Genomic DNA, 26595 nt, shown 5'->3' with positions numbered 1-26595 from the left:
GGAATTGAGGTCTGCCCTTCGCCTTGATGAGTGCAACTGACTGAGGACAACTGCTTTTTTGGACATAACGGCAAGCCTAAATTCCGGCTTACCGTAATTTAGTCTTAAAATCTCCCTACCTCACCCCCCTCTGCCTCCCCACTTCCCTCATCCTGGGAGAGCCACGCAGATGGTCCTTATCTGACGTCCTTGATCTATCCTCCCAAGAACGGTCACAGACTTCTGCGACTCTTATTTTGTCTGCATGCACACATAAATACTGATAGACATGCTCACAATCATGCATTCACTCATTCCTACCTCTTTTCCAATCTGCTTTTGTCTTTTCAAACTATCACCAGCCATGACTGGGTAGTTTTCCTTATTGTCGTATAAAAAATTCATGCACGGGACCTGTGCGCCGTGTCTTATACCTGCTATGTTGTATGATATATGTGTGCTCACTGTAACTTGCCTGCAACTGCTCTGTCATTTCTGAAGAAGCGAAAGTTGGCAGCGCGGTTCACCTGCCGCTGCCTGATGCTCTCTCATCTAACGTGATTTCGTTGTCATGTCTGTGTGTCGGACTAATAAAGCTCTGCATTCCTTTATCCTTTACTTTACGTTATTCTTTTGTGGCAATTACAGGTCACTTCTTGTTGATTTTGGGGCCTTTTCTGGTCATTTCCAGTTGATTTTGGGTTACTGGGGTATTTCACGTTAATTCCTGCTGATTTTCGGTCTTCTTTACCTTCTTTACCTTTTGGGGCATTTACGGGTCACTCCTGTTGTTTTGGGGCTTTTTCTGCTCATTTCCAGTTAATTTTGGGTTACTGGGGTATATCATATAATTTTCTGCTGATTTTTAGTCACTTCCTTTACCTTTTGGGACATTTACGGGCCACTTCTTGGATCGCTGAAATGGAAGGACTCAAAAATGTCCCCAAATTAATAGGCAGTGACTCAAAATAAAAAGGAAGTCACTTGTAAATGCCCTAAAATGAACAGAAAGTGACAGGTAAATGCCGACAAAAGTGCCATTGACAGCGTTAATCCAGTCAAAATGAATTGGATATCTGGCACCGTCAATAGTAGCCAGTGAGCTAACGTAGACACGATTCTAATGGAAGATTTTGGTAGCCATCTTTATTTTTTTATTTAAACAGTGGCTACAAAGTACCCTGATTTATCACCTTTTCGATATGTTGTCACATTCCTACTTTGCACTGGGCACTGTTATTTTCCCCAGGAGCCAACCACCTCTTAAATAAACCATCTTTCAGCCATTTATTAAATTTACACTTCTCCATCTGTGCATTTTCCTGCTCACCTCTACAACCGTGAATAACCAGGAAATGGAATCATGGAGACAAGGCAAGTCACTGACTTACGCTGAGGTTGCGGACAATGTACCGTATAACATAATAATCCCAAACTCTTGTATTTAGTGCACGGCCTTTAATAAGACAAATACACACCATTAGAAGTGTTACAGCAGACTACAGTGATGCCCCTGGCATTAAACGCATTAGTGTTGCCACAATTAATCGATCAATTCGAATAATTAAATTAGAAAAAAGATTTGAATTAAATTTTGCTGCTTCAAGTATTTGTTTAAGTGGCGTTCTAATGGTTTGTTTTGAAAGTGTTTGCACTTTTTTTGATTTGGGTGGCTACACTGCCCTCTAGTGGCAAAAGTGAATATAACATAACTCAGTTCACATGGATGAATCCAGCTGCTCCCTGTTAAGACAGACATAAGCTTAAGTTTTATAAGTTTTTGTTTGAGCTAATGTTTTTTTACTGCATTCGATATTTCGTTTATGAGTATATTTAGCATAACATAACATAACATAACATAACATATTTAGGAATATGTGTTTGAACCATTTGTTAAGAGCATTGTAAAAAAAAAAAAAAAAAAAGTATTTAGGCACTTATACTAGCGCCTTTTGCTATGCACGTTAGCCAACTGTTTTTCTATTATTGTACTTAGATCCTCATTTATTTATTTATTTATTTATTTTATATTGTTTGAGGCTCAGCTGAGGTATTTGGATTTTTTTTCTGTTTCTTATCAGTTTTTTCGACTATTCAAACTAATTAATCGATTAATCGACTACTAAAATAATCGATAGATTCAGCCCTAAAATGTATCGTCTGGAAATGTAATACCTACTGCAATTTTCCATTTAATTTAAGACAATGTAAGGCCTTGATTATCTGTATTTTAAATTTAAGACATTTTAAGACTTTAAGAACCCGCAGGAACCCTGAAATATCTACTTTTGTGCAGCTGGCTAGATACCAAAAGGTGTGTACTAACATGTAATGACTAACAACCTGAATACATGCAAGCCAAAACAGTGAGCAGATAAAGCTAATATAATACAGCAACACCGCCCATTAAGTGTGCCAGCTTACATAAACTGGTTTGGGAAAGTAAACAACCCCAAAAAATGTAACAAAGCATTAACCTTGTCTGTGTCCACTTTTCCTCTAATGAATTCCGACCTCCAGAACTGCAACGCCTGCTCCAAAGAGAGACCAATGCCCTTGAGAAAAAGGCCATACTGCATACGGCCTCCATGCCGGAGATGGTGGTTCTCTCTTAAGGACTGATGGAGCTGCCTCATGCACAAAGGGAAGGATTTGCCTGACAACTAGAAGTGGACAAAAGTGGTCAAGAAACACACCAGAATAATTTAGATAACACAAGCAAATTTCGATTAAAAAAAAAAAAAAAAAAAACTTACTGAATCAATCTGCTCCAAAGAGATTTTACCAACATTTTTCTGGATGCTGTAGTCCTGTCCCAAATAGGAATGGCTAATAAAGGTGAAACATGCACAGTTAACATCTTTATTTTAAAGGACAGAAATAAGAAATTAACAGGAATGGTCTTGCATCAAGTTACTGTTAAAACCTTTACAGAATATAGCTTCTTGTAAATGTTCTAAAGGGGCTGTGAACTGCACAAGTTACTATTTTGACCTCACTGGAAAATTAAAAAGAAATTCAACCCTTAAGGCAGTTAATTGATGGCTATTGATTTTGGCACTCACAAGTTGCAGTGATTTTCATTCAAATTGTGCGTCGCCACCACATATTCGGGTACGACCTACTGATCACAACAAGCTGCCCACTAATTCTCATCACAATAACGAAACGACATGGCTTCCTCCACGCTGTTAATATGCTTCCCTGCATCTTAAAGAAAGCACCCTCGCTATGTTCTTAGCTGCCTACATGGGTATGGATTTTGCAATGGTGTTTTCCTTTGAAGTGGGTAGTTTTTGATTAGTATACTGTATAGTGACTCGCGCTCCAGAGTTTGGCTGGCTGATATTATAGGGAAAATAAAATGTATACGAGATTTAATCCACTAAAAAGCAATCTAATCAACCAGTGTTGTTTTTGGCAGCCCTTTTAATTTTTGTCTTAGTCTTAAGGCCTTTTCACACAAGCGTCAGCCTTGTGTGAAGAGCGGTCACGGCAAGCACAAAACGGGAGGAGCCACGTAGCCCGACGTAGAAGCTGTCATGAAGTGAAAAGTGGCAAGAATATTTCCTATAGTCCCTAGCCCCAATGTATTTATTTTTCATTGTTGCACAAAAAGACAGCGACTTGCAGAAGGGAGCATTCAAATTAAAACAGTTTTACTAGTTTTGATGAGAAGGTGAATAGTTTTTTTTGGACTACAATTCCACAAAAACGCACATCGAGGGACCATTTAGCTGAACAAGGAGAGGTAAATACTAGAGATGTCCCGATCGATCGGGTCCGATCACGTCATTTTCAAAGTATTAGAATCGGCAAAAAAATATCTGCCATGCCTATTTTTAATATATATATATTTTTTTTTTAATTAAATCGTTTTCTAATTGTATTTAACGTTACAAACATAATATGTTACACTCATCCAGAGTCTTTAGTTTAGGCTTAAGGTAGGGTTATCAAATTTATCCCGATAACGGCGGTAATTAATTTTTCAAAAAATGTATCACGTTAAAATATTTAACGCAATTAATGCATGCGCTGCACGACCCACTCACGCATTGTCGCGCTCAATCTGTAATGGTGCCCTTTTACCTATATAGAGAGTTAAAAGGCAGCGTATAAAGAGTAGAGTGAATTTTGGCAGCCTTTGGAACCTTTTTTTAATTGGCTAAAGCCTTACAATCCCTCTCCCTATGATTGGAAATATCATGGGAAGCAATGTGGGGAAGCAAGGTAGCAATTGATCTTTTTCTTAACACCTTATTTTATTTCCCAACGCAGAGAAGATATATCAATTGGTAGCAGTACGCACAGTCATGGTTCCACTTCCCATCATGCATTTGGCCATGGCTACAGTATCATTTACTGAAAGCTCAACAAATACACTAGATGGCAATATTTAGTCACAATATAAAAAGTCACAAGTCCTACTATACGTGGATCCCTCTCACAGAAAGAATGTTAATAATGTAAATGCCATCTTCTGGATTTATTGTCATAATAGACAAATACATTACTTATGTACTGTATGTTGAATGTATATATTTGTCCGAGTTTTATTCTTTTTTTTCTTAATGCATTGCCAAAATCTATATGATCGGGAAAAATTATCGGGAATGACTGGAATTGAATCGGGAGCAAAAAAAAAGCAATCGGATCGGGAAATATCGGGATCGGCAGATACTCAAACTAAAACGATCGGGATCGGATCAGGAGCAAATAAAACATGATCGGAACAACCCTAGTAAGTACACATTTTATCAGTGTCCCAGAGCTCGCAAAACTTTGGAGGGGAAAAAAAAAACAACGTAAAAACGCACATTTGTTAAGGTTTAATAAGCCATGGTTTGCTTACCATGTATCTGTTTGCCGAAACAGCCTGATAACAGATATACAGTAAGTACGCTTGTCCCTCTGTTATTGGATGCATTGATGACGTCAGCGTGGCGGTGCTCTAAAAAAATAGATGAAGGCTCTATTTTGGGCCCCGCCTTTCGGCACAAATTCTTTTAAATTTGTCGTTCCGCCCAAAACGGACGGGTTGTCGCTGAACCCTTCATACGAGGCTGATGTGACTTAAAAATGTGACATACTCCAGTGCGACTTATATATGTTTGTTTCCTTTTCATTGCACATTTTTTGGCCGGTGCGACTTATACTCAGGTGCGACTTATAGTCCCAAAAATACGGTAGTACAGTACATTATTTTTAATTAAACCTACTTAGATCTCACAAACTTAAAAAAAAAAAAAAAAAAAAAAGTTCCGAGCGTTTAACATCCTTTAGACCATGGGTCTCCAAACCGGTCCTCGAGAGCCGCTGTGGGTCCTGGTTTTTGTTCATACCGAACAAGCACTTTTAACCAATGTGGTTTTTACTAAAACAAGCAGCACCTGACTGCAATCAACTGATTACACTTATAAAACACCAGATTGGTGAAAGGGTGTGGTCTTATTTTGTTGGAGTGAAATCCTGCACCCACTGCGGCCCTATTTGGAATAGTTTGGAGAACACTACTTTAGACTTATTAAACAGAAAAGCCAAGTGTCTCTGCTTTAGACTGGCCAGTGTTTTCAGAGGACGCTTGTCATTCTGAGCCTAATGCTAATGTGAATGCAAATGCTACGCCAACGCTAGGATTTACATTTAGCGTATGATGATCACTCAGCACAGATCTATAAAGGTTAAAGCAAAGTTTCATATTCTCTCTTGCCAAAATAAGAAAACAAATTTTACCGTGTTTCCAACAAGCAAGATGGAGCGCAGCCTAGCTTGAGACACATCCTAATCTCCGTGAAGAGAGTGAGGGAGAAGTGCAGTACATCTCACATGAGTGGCAGTGTTGGGAAAACACTGCCACGCCGCAAGCTGCAAGCTCCACCACGTACAATATGAAAATGTCACGCATTGTGAACATGTGACAAACTATGTCGCATTTTCGTCTCGTAGTCGTCTCGACAGACAAAAACTGGCACTCGTCTCATTATGTTCTAGTCTCTTGAGCCACGTTTTCAGCTCGTCATCGTCACATTATCGTAATGAAAAAATTGTTCGTCAACAAAATATTTACGTTATCGTTATTGTTGACGAAAACAGCACTGTAATCAACATCAAGAGAGCTCATTAAAACACGCAACTGCTTTGAGTAAAGTGATGCATCACATTGTTTGCTTACAGTATAGAGTGTGACGTATGGAACTTCTGTTGTGTTTATCATGCACAGAATTAAGTAGGCTCTAGTTTTGAGTGTGAATATGTGGAAAAAGATCTAGACCTGCTGGACCACAAATGCCCCTTGGTGCCAAAAATCAATTCCACAGCAAATCCTCTAGGGAGAAACTGGGCAGCTAAAAGTTATGAATCCAACCACTTACCTGAGGTGGTTAAGGAGGGGCTGGAGCCGTTCATCAGAATGCACCGCCGGAAGCGAACGCGCCGTCAGCTGCGGGAAGAGATTGGCATCGTTTGAGTAATGGTAAACAGGGCGGGTCGAAGGATGAGAAGAGCCGAACACGGCGTGTCGAGAGTAAAGATTAAGTACCGTGGAGAGAATTAATTAGAAGACAACGACATGGATTTGTAGCTGAGCTGATATTATTTGGTGGGGGCTGCAAAAAATATGAGTTAACAATGTGAGAGACCAGCAGTTTGATCAAATGGCCAACACAATCTGGATTCTTCTATGCTCGGTTTGTAATTAATTGGCATGCTAAACCCCCTGAAGTCTACTTAAAAACACCCCGCGGTTTATGGATTGTTTCTCTTGTAAACATGGTTACAATTTAATGTGTCTTCCAATCAACTACAGCGCAGTGTACGCACAGTCAATCTTAACACAGTCACGTAATGTTTCATATAGCTATAGCAGAATCACAAAGATGCAACAAAGAGCAGGAGTCACATTGGAAAATCATAATTTTAAGAAAGGGATGCTCAAACAGCCACACTGTGTCCCCAGTGGAGGACTTGAGCCATTACACTTGATTATGCTGTTACATGGGTTTCACATTTGCGTGTCCAATTTGGAAAATTACAGTGACCATTCCCTTAAGAGACATATGTGGCCCTGTTTAAGAAATAACGGACTTTATGCTGCTTGTAATGTTCGACATTCATTGGTGACAAACCAGGTTTGATTCCCCATTCAACACTCCCTTTACAGCCTTAACATTTTAATGCTTTGAGCATTATAACTGTGGTGCCACTGCAGTTTGTTTCCGTTTTAAGAGTTTTTACATTATCCAATCCTTTTTATCAGGGGCACCTTGCAGTCATATCAGTAATGATCAAAATAGGTTATCCTATGAATGCATTCAAATTTCTAAATAAAGCAGTGGGAACTAACATAAGTCCCTAATAAGACTTGCTAATCTTACAGTAAAGTACAAAAGCATACTGATGCAACAAACCCCTTGAGATTTAAAGGCTGTTTAGAATGTGGGGAAAAGTTCTACTGCCGTTATGAAGTAACTAAACACATGCAAACATTAGGTTAGAGGTCGGCCGATATATCGGCCGGCTGATATATCGGGCCGAGATATGGATTTTTTTCGGCTGATGTTGGAAAAAAATAAGCCAATAAAAAAAGGATTTTGATCAGGCATCTGTGTGGGCAACTGTGGCCGCCACTGATTGACGGTAGGACCATGGAAGGACCCTGCAGCAGCTTGAAGGCAGGCTGCTACAGGAAGCTTCAGGCTTGCCTGTTTTGTAAGTACTGTAAAAAAAAAATTTTTTAAATATTCTTTAATCTTGCACGAGATAATATACAATGTTACTTTAGCCTTTTAAGGTGTTTACGGAGTGATCCTTACACTCAATGTAATTCATAGTGTTAGCGTAGAATTCTCGTTAGCATTAGCTTTAGCATGACGAGCATCCTCTTAAACTCCCACTTGTTTACATATCGTCTTGACGTCCTGGTGGGTTTAACTATTTGAAAAAAATGTACTGTTCTTGCAGAGTGTGTAGAATCATAAAAAGAAGTGCTTGTAAATTTGAACAAGCTACGTGCTCTTTAAAAAAAAAAAAAAAATTGTGTCACCTCACAAAATCAGCTTTGAACATCCACAAGCGGCTGAAAATTTCTTTAGATATCGGTATCAACATTGGCATTTGAAAAACCCAAATAGGTCGACCTCTACATTAGACCCGGTCTCAAAATATTCAAGGAAGCACTACACTTCATCCTTGTCTCACAGTACCCATCGATAGTCTTTTCGGTCTTACCAATGCTTCCAATATGAAAACAACTAGCAATGCTATTATACAATATTATTGGATATTGATATTATTGCTGAAATGTATGGAACTGCTCTTTTTCCCATAATCTCACTTCCTTAAATCATTGTTTTTCAATTACGGGAATTTGTAAAATTCAACGAACAGACTAACAACCTCCATAACAGATGGTATGCAGAATTACACGGAGTCAGCTTTTTTTATCGTCAGGGAAATTTATTATCATCAACCTAATATAGGTCTGGGCTATAAATCGATTTTATGAATAAATGAGATGTTTTTTTTAAAAGGGGAATTAAGAAAAAAAAAAAAAAAAAAAAGACAAAACTTTGAAAATTTGACCTATCAACAAAAAACGCTTTGCATTCCGCCATAGTATTCAACCAGATAGTCGTTTCCTAGTCATGTCAGTAGCTCCCGCCTCTTTCTCCTGATTGATTCCAATATCAGATGACCGAGGAAGTGGTTGGACAGGTGAGGTTTGCAAGAACGCATGATGAATCAATGAATCAGAAAGAACAGTCAGTGCAGTCCCAAACTGCATACTACTTCCTAAAGGTATGTGAAATTTCCGATTCCTAGATAATTCCCCATTCGGCCGCTGAAGATTCGAGAACGATTCACAAACATCCATATTCCAATTATTTAAATATGCTAAGTAAAGCGGAACTAACACAGTGGGGTCTTTGGGACGCAATAAGGAATAGACCGAGAGTAAACATCCACAACTCATGCCACTAGATAGAAAAACGCAGACAGCCGCTACAAAAAACACCCTGTTGCTACAAACTTCGCCCACGTTGCTACAAACTATGCCCACATAATGCTACGGTAGATAGCACATGTATATACAGTAGAACTAAATGTGAAATGAGACACGCCGGCATTAGTAAACAGCCGCCATCTTAAAGCAGTAGACTTCTCAGGAAGTCTCCGTTGTAACGAAACTTCCGAGCGAACCTAATTAACTTTTTATCTTAAAATGCTCCTAAATCGGCAAAATATTGACTTGAATCTATCTTTAAATGATGAAACAGTTTTAAAACTTTCACAAGTCAAAAGTAGACAGAAGGAAAATTATGGAGCAATAGAAGCAATTTTACCAAATTTAACGGTTGATTCACAACATTAAATTAACTGAGTGTAGTTTAAGGCTGCTGATACAGAATGGGGACTTGAGTATTTTATTTACTGTTTTGAACTGTTAACTTGATAGAGAAATAGTAGTTTATATAAGCCTGAGAGGATTTTTGTAACTAATGTACGAAACATTAAAAGCAGCTAATAGCTGGGGGGGTTAGGTTAGGGTTGTGGGGGTTGTGCACCAATAATCGATTTATAATCGAACCGTAGCCTCTGAATCGTAATCGAATCGTGAGGTCCCCCAAGATTCTCACCTCTACTGCTTCCGCTCATGTGGAAAAGGCCTTTAAAAAGGTGAATAAAATGCATAAATCCGTCTTGATTAAAAAAAGAATGTCTTTCCGGCAGAATAACAACACCCGAGGCTACCAATATATCTATTCATAACAATGCAGAGTTACTTTGTGTTTGCACCTCCAGTTAAAAACTCTTATCACTATCCAACTGGACCTTGGTTGTCTCATTACATACAGTCAATTACAGAAACAGCCTCCAGCTCCCCCCAAAACTTCATGCTGCATGAGCCTGAGGGCATTCAATGCAGTGCAGTCTGTATGTCAACATTGAACCTCACACATCCACATCGGATGTGTGTGCGTGGGAGGGTGTGGGGGGGTTGTGCTTTGCCCCATCCACCCCGCAGACATCTCGTATTATACATGCACACATTTCCCTCATTTGAACCCTGTTTCTCTTCACCAGCACTCAGCGCCCTGATGCTCGCAAGCAGACCTACAGTACAACACATGAGCACAACTATTGTAAACAATTGATAATAAGGAGTGTAGCCGCATGCAGGCGGACACTGAAAAAACTTAAAACGTTATTTTATTTGTTTTAATGTTATATACATATGTATTAGAGATGTGACTGAAAATTCATCTGAAAATAGCTAAAATTCCATTTTCGGTTTTCAGTTAAAAGGCCGAAAGTTTACCACCGAAAAATGCGAAGAACCTTAGTCCACTTGTGATGATACCTCAAAGAAATATATCAGGTATTAAATGAAGGACATCGAGTCACATCGCGTACAATGCATTTGAAGCCGTGCGTGAGTAGTTTGCCGTTTAATCAAGCCAACAGTATACAAATAAAGTAGTATTTAAATGCATACATGTGCATTTTCTGTGGTTTAGTACAATATGTTTATAGCACGAACACTTCGTATTTTTGTCACTTTTTTCCCGCGACTTCCACAAACCTTCTGCCAGTCGCCATTTAATCCGGCCGGGAGCTACATCGCTTGGCTCTTGATCGATTCCACTTGCTGCACAAGAAAACGAAGAGTCTTATTTTAAGGAGTAGGAGAGATTATAAAAGACTTGTAGAGCGCTTTACTAGCTTCAGCGAAAACGGAATAGCTTTTTGTTGTTGTTAGGAACTAGCCCTGCACAATATATCGTTTGAACATCGCCATTGCAATGTGCGAATGCGCACTAGTCCCAGCGCAGGACATGCAATAGTTTTATATAGTTTTTATCTGCATTACTCATCGACGGTATGTTTTGCCCGTCGACGCATTTACATCATCGATGACTTCGACAACGTCGACTAGTCGGGACAGCTCTAGTCACAATGTCATTTTTTCCCCAAATATCGTGCAGCCCTATTGGGAACTACAGTTACACACAAAAGTACGTCGAGATCTCGTTCAGCTTAGCAACTGGAGGCGTGGGACCCATTTTCCGAGTGCACCACTAGCCTCTGGGGTTGTAGAACCAATACCAAGTCAAAGGGCATTAATCAGAAAATAATGAAATAAAATATTTTTTGGAATAAAAAAAACTATATAAAAACTATATAAATATGTATTTTTCAGCCTTTCAATTGTCGACCAAGTGTTTCCAATATTCAGTTTTTGGTTTCGGCCAAGAATTTTGCTTTCTGTACATCCCTAATATTTTGTTATATAATTATGTTATATGTGTTTTTTATTCTATTTTGGACTCGGTACACCATTTTAACAATCAGTGACAAAAGAACTCTAAAACTAGAGTGCCTGTTTAGGGAGAAACAAAAAGTGGTACTGCATTAGTGTCAAGGCTGCCTACAAAAAAGAAAGCTGCAAATACTTTGTAAAAGAGAATAGCAAGACGCCTATTTAACGAGGTTATACAGATTTATCACATCAGGTAAAATAAGCGCCACACAGCTATGCACAGTTTATAGTGACATATTAGCTAATGATGCCATGAAAGTCTTAAAACCGTTTCGGCACATTGAGACAAAACACCCTATTACTTAAAAAAGACAAGCCAATGGAATATCTTTACAGAAGAAAAAGACATGAGGTAAAACAACAGTTATTAAAGGCGACCACTTCAACAAATGTGTCTGCACTAAAATCATCATTCTCAATTGTGGGGAAGTGCAAGACCACCTGTCACTGCTTTCTTAAGTTTTTCACAATAGACTCTGGGATTGGAAAAGAATGTACCCGTAAAAAAAAAAAAAAAACATTAACAAGCCATGCGACTCAACCTACGACATACTATTTATGTTTGAGACAAGCCTGGATTAAAGAATATCCAGGGTCCCCCCAGGATTGATAAATCTAAATTCAAGACTTTTAAGACCTTTTTTAATGCCATTTTGACTGAAAATTAATACTTTTCTCGCACCCATTATTTAGATAATATTTAATCATATTAAAAAAATAAAGCACTGAACATCAAATTTAACCTCAATTACTAAGTGTGTTTGACAAAAGAATGCACATTTGTTGAAGATACAATTAAAACAAAAAGTTTTGTCCCACAGACCGGCCCTCTATGTCATGACCTACCTTATTAAAATATTGTAATAATAATCGTGTTGTCAAGCGATTAATTTTTTAAAATCGCGACTAATCGCATGCTGTCAATAGTAAACTTGCAATTTTTTAAAATGCATAAATTATATATTTCAATTTCTAAATACACCTATTAGCACAGGAGTTCATCAAATTTAAGCCGCATTAGAAACAAGAAAAGAGTTTTCCTTTACACTTGTAAAGATGAATCAAATATGAATTTTCCCCAAATAACTTGTAAAAAGGGAGGCACAGAGGAAGAGCATGTCTACTGACAGTTCTGAGATCAAGGGCTCAAGCGCAGGTTCTGTATGAAGTTACCATTTTATTTTTGGGGCACAAGCTATAATTTTATCTTATATTAGACTGACTTTTTAAAGAATGAGGAACCTTTTGCAGGTGTTTTGAATTACACATGTGGCAAGTGTGTACAAAACTGAAGCTTTTCATCATATTCTTTTTTTTTTTTTTGGTTTGTGGTACATGCAAATTTACATACTCAATTTTGTTGGTTTAATCTACCAAAATAAAACAACTTTTACTTGATATTCAAAATTTTGGGGGCGTACTGGATATAGTTTAAATAAATAAAAAATCAATGTGATATATCATTACTTACGAGTGTTTTAATATTATTCATGACATAAAATTACCGCAATTAAATGTGAAAGATTGAATGATTGATTGAAAGAATAATTGAACTCACCAAAACGGCTGTCTCCCAATGCACTTATACAGTTCAGACACCTGTGTATTTCAGGGTAGTTCACGTTCATCAGTCCGCCTCAGAGTGCAATGTTTTGGGTTAAAATGCCCAACTTATGTTTAGCCTGAGAACGTGGATTTCACCACCATCCTCCGTCTTTCTGCCCACAAATAGTGCCTGGAGCCTCTATGGTGGAAGTTTTAGTGGTGCTCTCATGAAAAATATTTCATTCTGCATGTTCATTTACGGTTTATCGCTGTACTTTTATCCAAACATGCTCAAAAACAACGATAATGGGTCGCGCCAACAGCCAGACGGGTTCACGCTCGTCATGCTGCCTCAACGTGCCCCATTTCGGCCATTAAAACCCCAAATTAAGTTTTTCCAGAATCAAGTCAACAGGATGATATCATGATACTCTTTACCAGAGGCAGAGCTGGTGGCATTGGAGAATGAGAGGGAGCCTGTTGCGGGGTATCGAATTTCAAACTACGGAATGCTAGAAGGGCCACAATTTATCGCGCAAAGCGAGGTTGCGTGATGCTGTTAGTAAATAGTTTAACTGAAAGCTTCGTTAAAAATGTGTATTACGACCGGCCCAAACGTCAGGCCGGCCCACCGGGAACTGTCCCAGTTCTCCCGATTAGCCACTCCGGGCCTGGTACTGTGCGATTGCCTGCTGTTGTGATGTTGAGTCTAACGGCGCGCACGCACGAGGTGCAGTGCATCGTAAAAATTCTACACGTAATCTTCGTTATGGATTAAAAAAAAAAAAAAAAAAAAAATTCATCACGGATATAATTTAGGTTGCACTGAGATGTTCTTGAAAATTAAAACCACGGTGAAAAAAAATCCAGATTTACGACAGCTAATTTAATACTTTTAATACCTTTAATAATGGAAAACTAAATTCAATGCCTTTTTAATACTTTTAATAACCCGCGAGTACCCTGATATCTGCGTACAGTTACAAAAACATGAAAATTCTTGTATCTTTGTGAGACCAGGTCTTCCGAAAGCCACCAAAAAACAACTATGGAGTAGATTGAATGTACTGTATGAATAGGGATGGGAATTGATAGGATTTTTACGATTCCGATTCCATTATCAATATTGCTTAACAATTCGATTCTTTATCGATTCTCTTATCAATTCTAATTTGGGGAAAAAGAAGAACAAACATTTTGATTGGCATCGGGTTTGTTTAATCAGAAGTCACAACCTTACAACCTCACAACGAGGTCAAAAGAGGCCCAAAGTTTTAATGTTAACTGTGGAAATAAGTGGCAAATACACAAGAATGTGTAACATTTTACTGAAACATTTTTCTAATAGAAATGTTAAAAAATTGGTATATATTTGCATATAAGTCGTTGTTCTGCCAATATGTGTTAAAGTGTATTATTTATCATTATATTGAAATGCATGCATTTTAGTTTTAGTGTGCTTTCAGGCTCAAGTGGGGGCGCCCTTGCGCTGCCTCACGCGAAGAAGAACGCGCTCACATGAAGAAGAGCGCGCTTACACGCGAAGAAGAAGTGCAGCTACAAAGTATCCAAGCAAGTAAGCGAGTTAGTAAGAGAGGGAAACACTGCTACCAGCCTACGTTCTTTATTAATGTTTGTAAAATATCTACTGAGGCAACGTCTGTATGCATCATCTTTTGTGTTGTTGTTGCGCGTTTCCACTCGCGATCGGACACTTAAATCCAGTTGTTTGAACGATGTTCTAATGCTAGCGAACGCAAGCTAAGCGTTTGTGTTATTACTGTATTAGCAGCTAATCATCGCTGATTTATGTTGACGTGAACCTGTTTTTTATTGGGGACGAAATTTATTTGTTTCATTTCTATTTTTAGTTTCACTCTTCAAATGATGGTGTCATAACGACGGATGAATAAAGTCAGCATATTATACCAACGTCTTCTGCATCGTCATTTGGGAGTTTAGCTTGCCGTTTAGCCAGGACTGAGCCTTAGCGTCTAGGTGAGACAGAACAGTCGTATTCCCTCCCGATGCAGTTATCTCCACCTTGCAATGACTGCAAGTCGCTTTGTTGTCATTTTTCCTTGTGGAGTGAAGACACACTTTCGAGCATTTGAACCTACGTACATGCTGTCATTGTTATGTTTACGGCTGCAATGCTCGTGCTACACCATCTTAACCATTCATTTTCACCCTCTTTCCTGGTGAAGTGTAGCCAAACTTTGGAGCAAGTGGTTCTTGGCGCCATGCTAGTTTGATGCATCTGGACAACAAGACACGTCACGTGATGACGCAGTACGCGTCTTTAGGAATCGTTAAAGGGATTGTCAAGGCTTTTTCATTGTGATGTCGAGGCCTCGAAACACTAGGAACCGGTTCAGAATTGGAATCTGAGTTCGATTCCCATCCCTATGTATGAATGAATGTAATTCGAGTGTCACTGCCACACATTGTATCCCGACAAGACAATTTAGCTGCGGGGAAGTAAGCACAGTGATATTATACAACCAAAGGCGTAGGTTTGGTCTCAAAATTGGTAGGAATGATATAACAGCGTAACCTGCATTTACACTTTTTGCGGGGATGGGACATTAATAAGCCCAAACAGATGTGGTGAACGGGGTCAGGGCTATATTTCTCGCGAATATGTACCTAATTAATTGATAGCCTAACTCGGGGGTCGGCAACCCTTGTTTTGAGAGCCGCATGCGGCTTTTTAGCGCTGCCCTAGTGGCTCCCTGGAGCGTTTCAAAAATGTTTGAAAATGGAAAATCATAGAGGAAGGAAATGTATTTTTTGTTTAAACATTGTTTCTATAGGAGGACAAACATGACACAAAAAAACAATGTTTTCCATTACTGTATAAATGTGTACAATAATTATTACATTTCAACATTTCTGTCAACGAAGATTTGCGTCATAGCCTGCGACGTACGTTTCTATAAGCAGGGCGGCTGTTGTAAACAAACCGGTGGCTATATGATAGGACATGGATTCCAAAGAGGAAAAGGAAAAAAAAACTGAGGCTAACAGAAGATTCAACGTTTCTTGGGCCGAATCAATTGCATTCATTACCAATGCAAAAGGATTTTCGTAATGTTTGCTCTGTAGTGATAAGTTTTCAAATCACAAAAGGAGTAATGTGAAAAGACATTTGCAGGGAAGGCATACTACTCTTGCAGCAGAGTACCCAGTAAGTGCGATTGTATTACTTACAGGAGAAATTAGAGGAGTGCAAAAATAGATTTAAAAAGTGGATCCATTTGAACTGGGAGGGTGGCGGCGAATGAACATTCAAAGTTGTCAAAATATGTTGGTTGCTGCTCTTCTACCTTCACTTCAAAAAATCTTCAAAAAGTTTGAATTTAGTCCCTATATAAAGTAGGCTTCACATTAGAGGATCTCAAAGCTCATAACTTTGCCAAGCATAGGGGAGCTTCAGACACTTACTGCAAGAGCTTTAGACAACCTTGTGCGGAAATCATTGAGTACTATGGTGACGATATCTTGATGAGGGATGTACACATAGCCCGCTTTGAGGTAGACTTTTCTTGTTCGTACCAGATCCAGAGCATCTTGGAAAGGAACCTCAAAGACAGGACAAGGAGTAACTGTGTTAGAAAAAATGAGTGCTTTTTACAAGAAAAACACTACTTTTCAACATTTACCTACATGTCAAAATATTAATCCCCTATTATTCAGGCTTAAAATCGTATTTGTTTCCAAGGCTTTCCTATGAGTCAGTTAACGTTTAATAGTAAAACAAACACATATTTGACTAGACATACTGCATTTACATGCTGCAACAAATAATCATTTTGCGAACCAAGAATATGTCAATTTCTCGATTAGAAAAATCATTTTAAAAAATCTGAAAAATGATGTTATATAATCTTACGTTGTGAGAAGTTCTACAGCACTCAAAAAGCAGACTGTATGAGTTGAGGAACTCACTTTGTAGAAATCTTGTTCCTCCACAGTGGTTCCACTAACATTGTAGCTGGAGTTGACAAGTTTATCTTTCATAGCACGCTTTTCCTCGACAGAAATCTGAAATAAATATAATCAGGGATTAACATGATGAAACTTTAATATAAAATATATTAATGGTTACTATTCATAAAGAGTGGCTAAACTTTTGTTTGGTAATTTGGATTGGAAAGATATTTGATATTTAAAATTAAATTAAAGATTCCAAGCATCGCTGCGTTGGGCTTTGAGGGCCAATAACCGATTTCAAACAGACAATAAATACATACCAGAATGAATGCGCAATCGTGCAAGCTTTTAATTCATTTCTAGGTTATCAAAACAATGATGCATCTTGAATATACCCGTCCTCAATTGTGTACTCATTTTACAAGTTCCATTGGATAAAGGTTCCATACACTACTCTACACTTGGTAATTAATGTGTGTATACCAAGAGCTAAATTTAACAAAGCCTCGTGAATAGGGTCTTCCATTTGATTGTAGTCAAACAGCACCATCTAGTGAAAACTTCTAATGTATTCTAAAATTCATGTTGGACACCAAAAATAGGTGCTGTATTTTTAGATCCAAGAAAAGCATTTGACACCGTAGATCATAAAATTCTTCTGTCTAAATTAACCAATTTTTTTCCTTTGACAAAATTCAGTGGATAAAATCATATTGAGAATTCAGGAAACAGCGTGCCCGCATTAACAGTGTCAAATCCACTGTTGTTAATCTTACTTTTAAAAATTAATTACAGTTACAAATTACTTCTCCCAAAAAGTGTGTAATTAGTAAGAATGTAATTAGTTACTTGGCAAAGTAACTGGTGTTACCTTTTTTTTTTTCCATTCCAAAAAAAAAAAAAAAAAAAAAAAAAAAAAAACATAGTAACCTTTGCTATGTTTGGAAGTCATTTAATCTTGTATTTTGTATCTTGAGTATTTTAGATAAAAATTTACTCAGGTTCGCTAGGAAGGTTCTCTACAAACGAGCCTTCCTGAGATGTCTACTGCTTTAAGATGGCGGCTGTTTACTAACGCCAGCCAGTCTATCATTTCACAGTTAGTTCTCTATACTAGGGGCCAGGGCTGTCCCAAACGACTAATTTTCTCCGGATTAGTCAGCCGACTATTTTTACGATTAGTCGACTAATCTAATAATTAAAAAAAAATTTTTTTTTTTTTTTTACTAATTTAGCAATCACATTTTTGTTGGCGCTTATCAATTAACAAAAACATTGGAACACGTAAATTATTTATTTAAGTACAAATAAACACGTAAATAACAATAATAAATCAAAAAATAAACGAGTTCAAATGCTGATAGAATTTACTAGTGCAAAAGAATGGAATGTAAACAGATTCAGAACACTGACTTCGCCTTTCCAACATGATTCAAAACAATTCTTAAAAAAACATCTAGCATTAATATTATAGTATAGTACTATATATAATAGTATTATAATAATAATTATAATAATTATTCATTGCCAATCAGATTTTTCATTAAGGGTGTCATTTTAAAGGTATTCTTAGTGTAGAATCTGAATTTTGAAGTATGTGGGATTAACTCCAGAAATCGCTATTTATATGAAGAACATGACATGCTTTTATTTTTAAATGTTCACCGGAAGTACGCTCGCTAAACCGCTAACTTCAGCTTTACACTCCGCAAAAAAAGCACTTTTTGTAATTGCATGTAGTGTCAGTAAGAGATTTTTTGGGTCATTTTTTTCGTTTGCAAATGCTGTTAACCAGCGATTTTTCATGTTTGAAGTGTCACCTTTTAACCGCAAGTTTGCTTTCACGAGACGACTGCCAATGTTTTTATAGCAGGCTAAAGTAAGTTGCCTTTTTCCCCTATTCACCTCAGTGTAGCAGTGCTAACTTTACAGTGTTTAATATTGATGTGTTTTCTTATTTTGTATGTCTGAACTTTAATTCTACAGCGTGTTAATAAGAGAAAGGAACTGGAGTCTCATATGCCATCAGCACGCACGCACCAATGTATGCACCCACACACACACGTGCGCAGCGATAAAAGGCAGCCGTGAAAATTACCGGCCTCATTTTTATTTGCCGTGCGATAAATGGACTCATTGCATATCGTGACAGGCTTAGCAACTTCAATAAAACATGTAGTAAGTTAGTTAGATGGACTTACAAACTGGGTGACGGCGCTTTAGGTGTTTATTCACGGCCGACGTGCAGCCAAGCTTGGCATTGAAGAGACAGGACAAAAGAGTGTACCCTCCTTTATTTCTTTGAAAAAAGTCAATGTTTTGGACACCGTGGTGCGCTTTTTTGGCTTTGTGCCGCTTTCCCCGCTTGCATACAGAGCGTCCGACATTCTGAACTTTCCACGCATATATTTTTTTAACCCTTCATTAACCGTCGACGGGATGTTTTGCTCGTCGACGGATTTACGTCATCGATGACGTCGACTAGTCGGGACAGCTCTACTCTATACATGTGCTAACGCCGGTGCGTCTGTCATTTCGCATCTAGTTCTAATTACATGTGATATTATCTACCGTAGCATCATGTGGCCGTACTTTGTAGGCTATTGGCTACCGTCAGGTATTATTGGAGCCACCTAGCATCGCGTTTGCAACGGCGTCACAACTCCCTTTCCTCCTCCTCGCTCATCTCCATGAGTCCGTGTCTCTCAGTCTTTTCTCGTGTCATTCAACCAACGTAGTAACACACGCCTTTATATCCTCAGTAACGATAACGGCGTTGCCAAGATGAGAAAAGTAATTAAGGTAATTAGATTACTCACTTCTGAAAAAAATAACGCCGTTATTAACAACACTGGTCAAATCAACATTTCAAGATATCTCTGTTGGCCTGCCACATGGGTCAATACTTGCCCCATTGTTACTTCTATGTATACTAATGACTTGCCAAATTCATGTGTAAATGTTGAATTTCAAATGTACGCTGATGATGCTGTCATCTTCACTCGTGCAAAACATATTCATGACGCTGCCTCTGCCCTCACATTAGCTATGGTTCCTATGAATGAATGGCTTTACGAATCCTGCGTACTACTAAACACAACGAAAACTGTATGATGTTCACAAAGCGACCTTTGGACATCAAACAATCAGGTCTATTTTTAGGAGGACAGGAACTACAAATTGTCTCTGAATTCAAGTACCTTGGAGTGACGCTTGATTCCCCACTGTCTTACATGAGAAACATTAAAACAATATGTAAACAGTTAAATTCAACCTGAACAATTTTAAACAAATATGACCTTTCATAACATTTGGGGCTGCTAGAATATTTCTGCATTCAAAGATTTTATCAAGCATTGAATATTGCATTACATGATGACACCTGGCAGGCGCCAATACAGGCCATACTGTTGAGAGAAATGGTGGAGGAAATGTTTTGTATTCATAAATGTGTCCTCAGTTGATGTGGAAATAATGCTCCTATTGCTTGTTATTATTGCCATATTAACTTTTCGCCACAAGATGGCAGGATGGGACTTAATTGTCTAAAGTGCTACTTTTATTACTTCTTGTTTGACTTTGATGACTTTGATTTGTGGGATTGCCTGTGAAGACAGCAATGAGAGAGGATGTATCCACATGTCAATGGATATTAAACATGCCAAGTTTTGGCTAAAAGACAACTTATTCTCCGTCAATTCATCCTACGAATGCAACGTTGAGCTCCAACCACCTCAACAGGTTATGGGCCCAGGAGTCATTCGAAGGTAAAGTCAGTTTCCACTGTGTAGAAGGTCGCGAAGGACAGCGTGCTCACGGACTGCTGATTAGCGGAAAAAGCTAACAAGCAACATGGATCCACGAGGAACAAGTAGGTTACCTCGACTGGCATTTGACGGAGATCAAGCTAAATATGAACTCTGGGAAACTAAAATGTTGGGACATTTTCATCTAATCGGGCTAAAGAAGACAGTGCTGGTAGGACCAATCACTGAAGCAGAGAGAGAAATTGATGAAATGAAAAATGCGGACGCGTATGCTGAAATGATACAACTTCTTGATGATAAAAGCCTCTCGTTAATAATGAGTGATGCGCCAAATGACGGAAGAAAAGCTCTGAAAATATTAAGAGAATATTATGCTGGGAAGGGAAAACCCAGGATTATAAACTTGTACACCATGCTAACATCTCTTCAAAAGGGAAAAGAAGAAAGCATAGTGGACTACATAATAAGAGCTGAGACCGCCATCACAGCATTGCGAAATGCAGGTGAAACATTGGGAGATGGTCTACTTATCGCAATGGTCTTGAATGGTCTGCCAGAAAATTACAAGCCATTTACAATTCATGTGGCGCATACTGATGAGAACATGACATTTGCAGAATTCAAAACCAAACTCCAAAGTTTTGAAGAAACGGAAAAGTTAAATGCAGCAGAATCAAGCGACAGAGTGATGAAGACTAAAGCAAGAGCTTCAAAGCAAACCACAAAAGCAAACGCTCGTGACCGGCTCAAAGACGACACAGAGTTGGTGTGCTTCAAATGTGGGATCAAAGGCCACCGTGCAAAATCATGTCGACAAAAGACATGGTGTAGTCGGTGCAAAACAGACACGCACAAAGACACCACTTGCAGACGCAAGGAAAAACCGGACGGAACGAGAAAAATTGCTGAAGATGGAGATCCTGACTTCGCGTTCAAGGTGAGAGATGAACAGCCCGACACCAGGCGGCAGGATACACACAGCATCCGAAAACGAGGCCTGATGGTGGACACGGGAGTGACATCTCATATCATCACTGACGTGACCAAGTTCAAAAGCTTCCAGGAGACGTTCAAACCAGAGAACCCCAGCATCGAGTTGGCAGATGGTACCCGGTGCAGTGGAGTCGCACTCAAAAGAGGAGATGCGGAGTGCTACCTGATTGACAACGGATGACATGATAGCTGATATCATGACAAAACCTGTAACAAAGTTAAAATTGAAGAAGTTTGACAGTGTTATTTTGGAATTTGAAATGTAAAATTTCATTTGGTTGTTAAAAAGGCATCAACATGAGAACAAGTGGGGGTGTTGAGAGAAATGGTGGAGGAAATGTTTTGTATTCATAAATGTGTCCTCAGTTGATGTGGAAATAATGCTCCTATTGCTTGTTATTATTGACATATTAACTTTTCGCCACAAGATGGCAGGATGGGACTTAATTGTCTAAAGTGCTACTTTTATTACTTCTTCTTGCTTGACTTTGATGACTTTGATTTGTGGGATTGCCTGTGAAGACAGCAATGAGAGAGGATGTATCCACATGTCAATGGATATTAAACATGCCAAGTTTTGGCTAAAAGACAACTTATTCTCCGTCAATATATCCTACGAATGCAACGTTGAGCTGCAACCACCTCAACACATACCATAGAATCACACTATCAAAAAAAATTGTTAAAGGTCTTTGCCAGAAAACCAATGTCATTCCATGCTTGATTCGAACACATAACATTCGAAACTGTGAGGTGGACATATCGACACGCCCAGTAAAAGTGTTAAATATTCATGAATACTGTACATTGAATACTGAATCTGTGGATAGTAATAACTAGGTGTGTTGTGACACACACTCCGATATGGGATATTCGGGTTATTTATTTATGTTTTTCCGGGTTTAATTTATGGATTAGGCTTTTACGACATTTGAGTATAGGTAACATGTAGTTAGTTATATGGTGGGATTGCATATGTGTTAAATAACAATGTATTTGTTTAAAAGTATGGACGGAAAATGATACGTCAGAACTTAAAGACAAGGAGTGGGAGTAAATAAGTTTTACTTTTACTCATACTCATATTTTGTGTTCTTTTTCTTCCATTTGATTGTTACTGATTATTGGTACTTATGTATTGAATATTCCAAATAAACATGTTCAAACAAACAAATAGAAAAAGACAAATTACATGTAGTGAAAATTTAAAGACAAAACAATAATAACAATGCTTCAAATTGTATTTAAAATAATGAATGTCTCATACCGCATCATATTCCAGATTATTTTTGTGTAGAAACTCCATCTTTATTTTTGGATGCAGACCGTTGAAGCGGTAGCGCAATAGATCCACTTCCTGCTGTATGAACCATCGTCTGAGGTCCTCCCTGTTTCAATGCCAAATTAAAATGCATATGGTTCTTACAGGACACACTTCCAAACATCACTTACGTCTGGCAGTAGGCGAGTCTCAGAATGAAGTGGGAGATGTGGTCCTTTCTCCGTTTTTCGTATTCACTTGGCCCGTTCTGAGTTTTTCTGTCATCCTGTAGTAAAATCATATTAATTGGATTGGGTCACTCTTTTAGTTCATATTATCGATGTTGAACTTAAAGAACATGACAGTCAAGAGTCCTACTCACAGCATCAAGTTTGTAAGGAAAATTCAAGTTCCTAAACTCGTTATCCAACTTCTTCGTGTATTGCTCGGACAGTTTCACATAGCTTACACCTGAATTCTCAACAGTCTTCAACACTGCATTGATATTAAAAGACACAGAATATCAGTATTTTAGTGTGTGAGAATCAACATGTATATTTAAAAGGTCTTTCAGCCTTTACTTACGTTTCAGTCTATCAACTGCAAAAGATTCAAATTCAGTGAGAGAGATGTTCTCAAGTGGCGGCTGTCCATAGAATTGCAGAGGAAGTCCATAGAGTTCCGTCTGAGGATTGGTGGCAAACTTCCTTGCCCTGCTCGGAAACTGCATTGTGTCTGCAACAAAGGCGTAGGTTTGTATAGCAACGGTAGGGACATAACACTACCAACATTTCAGGATTGTCCCCACAATCTTTTAACCAACCTTATTTGCATTATATAATGACTCCAGTTATATAGATCATTTAGATTGTGTTTCCGTATGTTGTAAGGATAGAATTGACCCTACCATTAATAAGTGAATTACAGTACTTTCAATATGTTCAGACTTACATTGACGCCTTTTCACTTGCTGAATGTGCCAGTCCATTTTTTTCACTCAAACACGTTTGATTGGCTGATGACTTGACACCCTCCCACACACACACACACACACACACACACACACACACGCACACACCCAATCACAGTCCCGACACAAACACAACAATGCCACCTCCTTCGCCCCCTTTGAAGACGAAGAATAAAAGGCATTTTTTCCCGCCAGCAGCAGCCACTGTAAGTAATGTATAAACGTTGTGGAGGTGGGGAACACACCCCTAATTTTGCTACTAAGGTCCGACCAGCATCAGAGTTAGCATAACATTTATCTGTGTGAATTTCCCGAACTTGAGTAGGAAGCTAGTTTGAGAGAAATTTCCTCCTGTAAGTGTTTTCCACTGTTAACATTAAACTGCAAAAAACGTAGTGAACCGATGTTCACCCCCTTCTCCCCAATTTTCATTTTTATTTTATGTTCGTGGTCTTAAAGCAGCCCAAAGAAGCTTTCATTTTTTTTTGAGTTTGGCTGTGCATGTGGACAAAAGCAGTAGTGTTTTACCTGAAGGAAGGCTCCTTTTTTTATTATTATTTTTTGTTATTTCCTGACTAAGAAGTTTTTTTCAGTTATATTTAATTTCTTTATTTCTGAAAGACAATGTTAAGTTGTCCTCAGACAAATGTCTATTTCTTGCTTTCGTGATAGTTAAGAGATGATTAACAAGTTTGTATATTTATTGTGTATGATAATATAACTTATGTTCAAATATTGCAATTCAAATTTACTAATAAAATCCAGACATTTATTCTAGTTTTTGAAAACAAAGGTTTGAATCGAACAGTGTATCACCTGAACCAATACATATGCACTGCAAAAACACACATCCTTAAAACTAGTTAAATTCCCTTGTTTTCAGCGTAAATCTACTGGAAATAAGTGAAATGATCTGCCAGTGGTTCAACTAAATTTTACTCACTTAGATTTCTTGAAATATGAAAAATATCTAGCTGAAAATAAGCTTAACAGAATTGATTTAAGTAAAAAGTTTGTATATTTAATTTGGGGGGGAAAAAAACTTGTTTGTGAGAAATATTCTTAATTCAAGAATAGATTTTGTTCAAAAAGCACATTTTTCTGGATTTAGGTGAAATGACCAACTTTTAGATGTATGGGCTTAATAAGAACAAATAGTAATAATTACTTTTTTTTAAAAATTAATTAATTAATTTACTTGTTTAAGTGGAATAATCTGAGATATCAATCTGTCAAATAGTCTTTAACACCCAAAACAAGATGGAGAAAATTATTCGACTAGATTTAAGAAACATTATCAGATTAAGAAGTTATAAATTTGCATTGTGAAAATTAGGATAAATCAATACAGATTTATTTTGCATTGATCATTTAGCATATCAATTCATTAGATTCATATTCGTGAGAAATGTAGCCCTTACACCCGTTCACCCAATCTATTTGGTCTTATTAATGGCTCATCCCCAACAAAAAGTGTACATGCAGGTTATGCTCTTATATCGTCCCTATCAATATTGAGACCAAACCTACGCTCTTGGTCTGCATGCATGCATGCATGCCAGATTGTGAGAATGTAACATTTACCATTGGAGTAAATGCAATGACTTTTATAGCAGCCAGCAGTATAATCCTACCACAAATAGATTTCAACAACTCATACTGTACTGTTGATTTTCTTGGACGAAGCAAATTTAGCAAATGTAAAGACTACGTACTATCATGACTATATGCACACACAGTACACTCGCTGAGCTGTATCAGTCTTACTTAGTACTTTTGAATCTTAGTACTTTTAAATCTTATATTGCTTATTACTTAAGGCTTGAAGTGGGGTTAAATCCGAACAAATCAAACAGTGGAATGTTTTTTTTTACATTATTCACGGAACTGGAGTACAACTTATCCAATGACAAATGTTGTACTAGTTGTTGTTCAGACAGCTAGCATCGACTGTATCACAACGTTTACTTCTCAGAAAATGCTGATGGCTCGATAAATTCATTGCCGTTGTGCCGTATACTAGTGACATTGCTGCCAAAATAATACAATAAAAATGTGCTGTTTACCAAGCAATTCGTGTCAGGGCTTGCGTCTTGTTCTTTGCAGTCGACTCCCGCCAAGCAGGACTGGGTTATTTCAGAAACGCGGGTAACTGGTCAAAAGCAGGAAGTAAGACTGGCTAAGCCCCGCCCCGTCGTGTCATGAACTGTTCGTTTAGTTGTTCGAGTTGTCCCGCTGCTGAAAATGTAAATTGATACGATATGTTCTTTTGTGCAGCTGCAGAGGAAATTGTTTCCCATCTGTCTTGGGAATGTACGGTGTACTTACTCTCGCAGTTCTGGGGTCGACCCAGGGGCGTGGGTTTGGTCTCAACATTGGTATGGACGATATGTCATAATAACCAGCATGTACACTTTTTGCTGGGGACAGGACATTCTTAATGATCAATGCAAAAATAAATCTGTATTGATTTATACTAACTTTTATGTTTATTGGTTCAGCCTACACCGTTCAATTCAAATCTTTGTTTTAAAAAATGCCTAAAGAAGCATTTTGAATACTTCCAGAATTTTGGGGGGGATTATATGAGCAATTTTAACGTGTAATATTTGAACATAAATTATATTTACATTAACAATAAATACAAACTTGTTAATTATCTCTTAACTATCCAGTAATGCAAAAAATAAACATTTCTCTTAATAACACGAAACATTGAATTAAATATGAATTATAAAATAAAGTAAATTAAATAAAATATGAATTAAACTACTGCTTTTGTCCAAAAGCACAATCAAACTTAAAAAAAATAAATAAATAA

General features: G+C 37.9%; 1 protein-coding gene across 1 annotated transcript in view; it reads right to left on the bottom strand.

Annotated features, from left to right (window-relative positions):
• The window catches only part of prim2 (DNA primase subunit 2), a 36032-nt gene extending 10076 nt beyond the window's left edge, over window positions 1-25956 (bottom strand). The window contains exons 1-10 of the mRNA XM_057847506.1: window positions 25841-25956; window positions 23390-23539; window positions 23187-23299; window positions 22996-23090; window positions 22811-22931; window positions 16799-16894; window positions 16295-16432; window positions 6354-6421; window positions 2736-2808; window positions 2457-2642 (exon numbers count right to left, since the gene is read on the bottom strand). Coding sequence (XP_057703489.1) covers window positions 2457-2642; window positions 2736-2808; window positions 6354-6421; window positions 16295-16432; window positions 16799-16894; window positions 22811-22931; window positions 22996-23090; window positions 23187-23299; window positions 23390-23534 — 1035 coding nt within the window. The 5' untranslated portion in view covers window positions 23535-23539; window positions 25841-25956. The remainder of the gene's footprint in view (window positions 1-2456; window positions 2643-2735; window positions 2809-6353; window positions 6422-16294; window positions 16433-16798; window positions 16895-22810; window positions 22932-22995; window positions 23091-23186; window positions 23300-23389; window positions 23540-25840) is intronic.
• Between the last annotated feature and the right edge of the window lie 639 nt (window positions 25957-26595).

Source organism: Corythoichthys intestinalis, chromosome 10 (assembly GCF_030265065.1).
Source record: "Corythoichthys intestinalis isolate RoL2023-P3 chromosome 10, ASM3026506v1, whole genome shotgun sequence".
Lineage (NCBI taxonomy): Eukaryota > Metazoa > Chordata > Actinopteri > Syngnathiformes > Syngnathidae > Corythoichthys > Corythoichthys intestinalis.
Note: the sequence above shows the minus strand (reverse complement) of the source record. Positions and strands in the feature narration are given on the sequence as shown.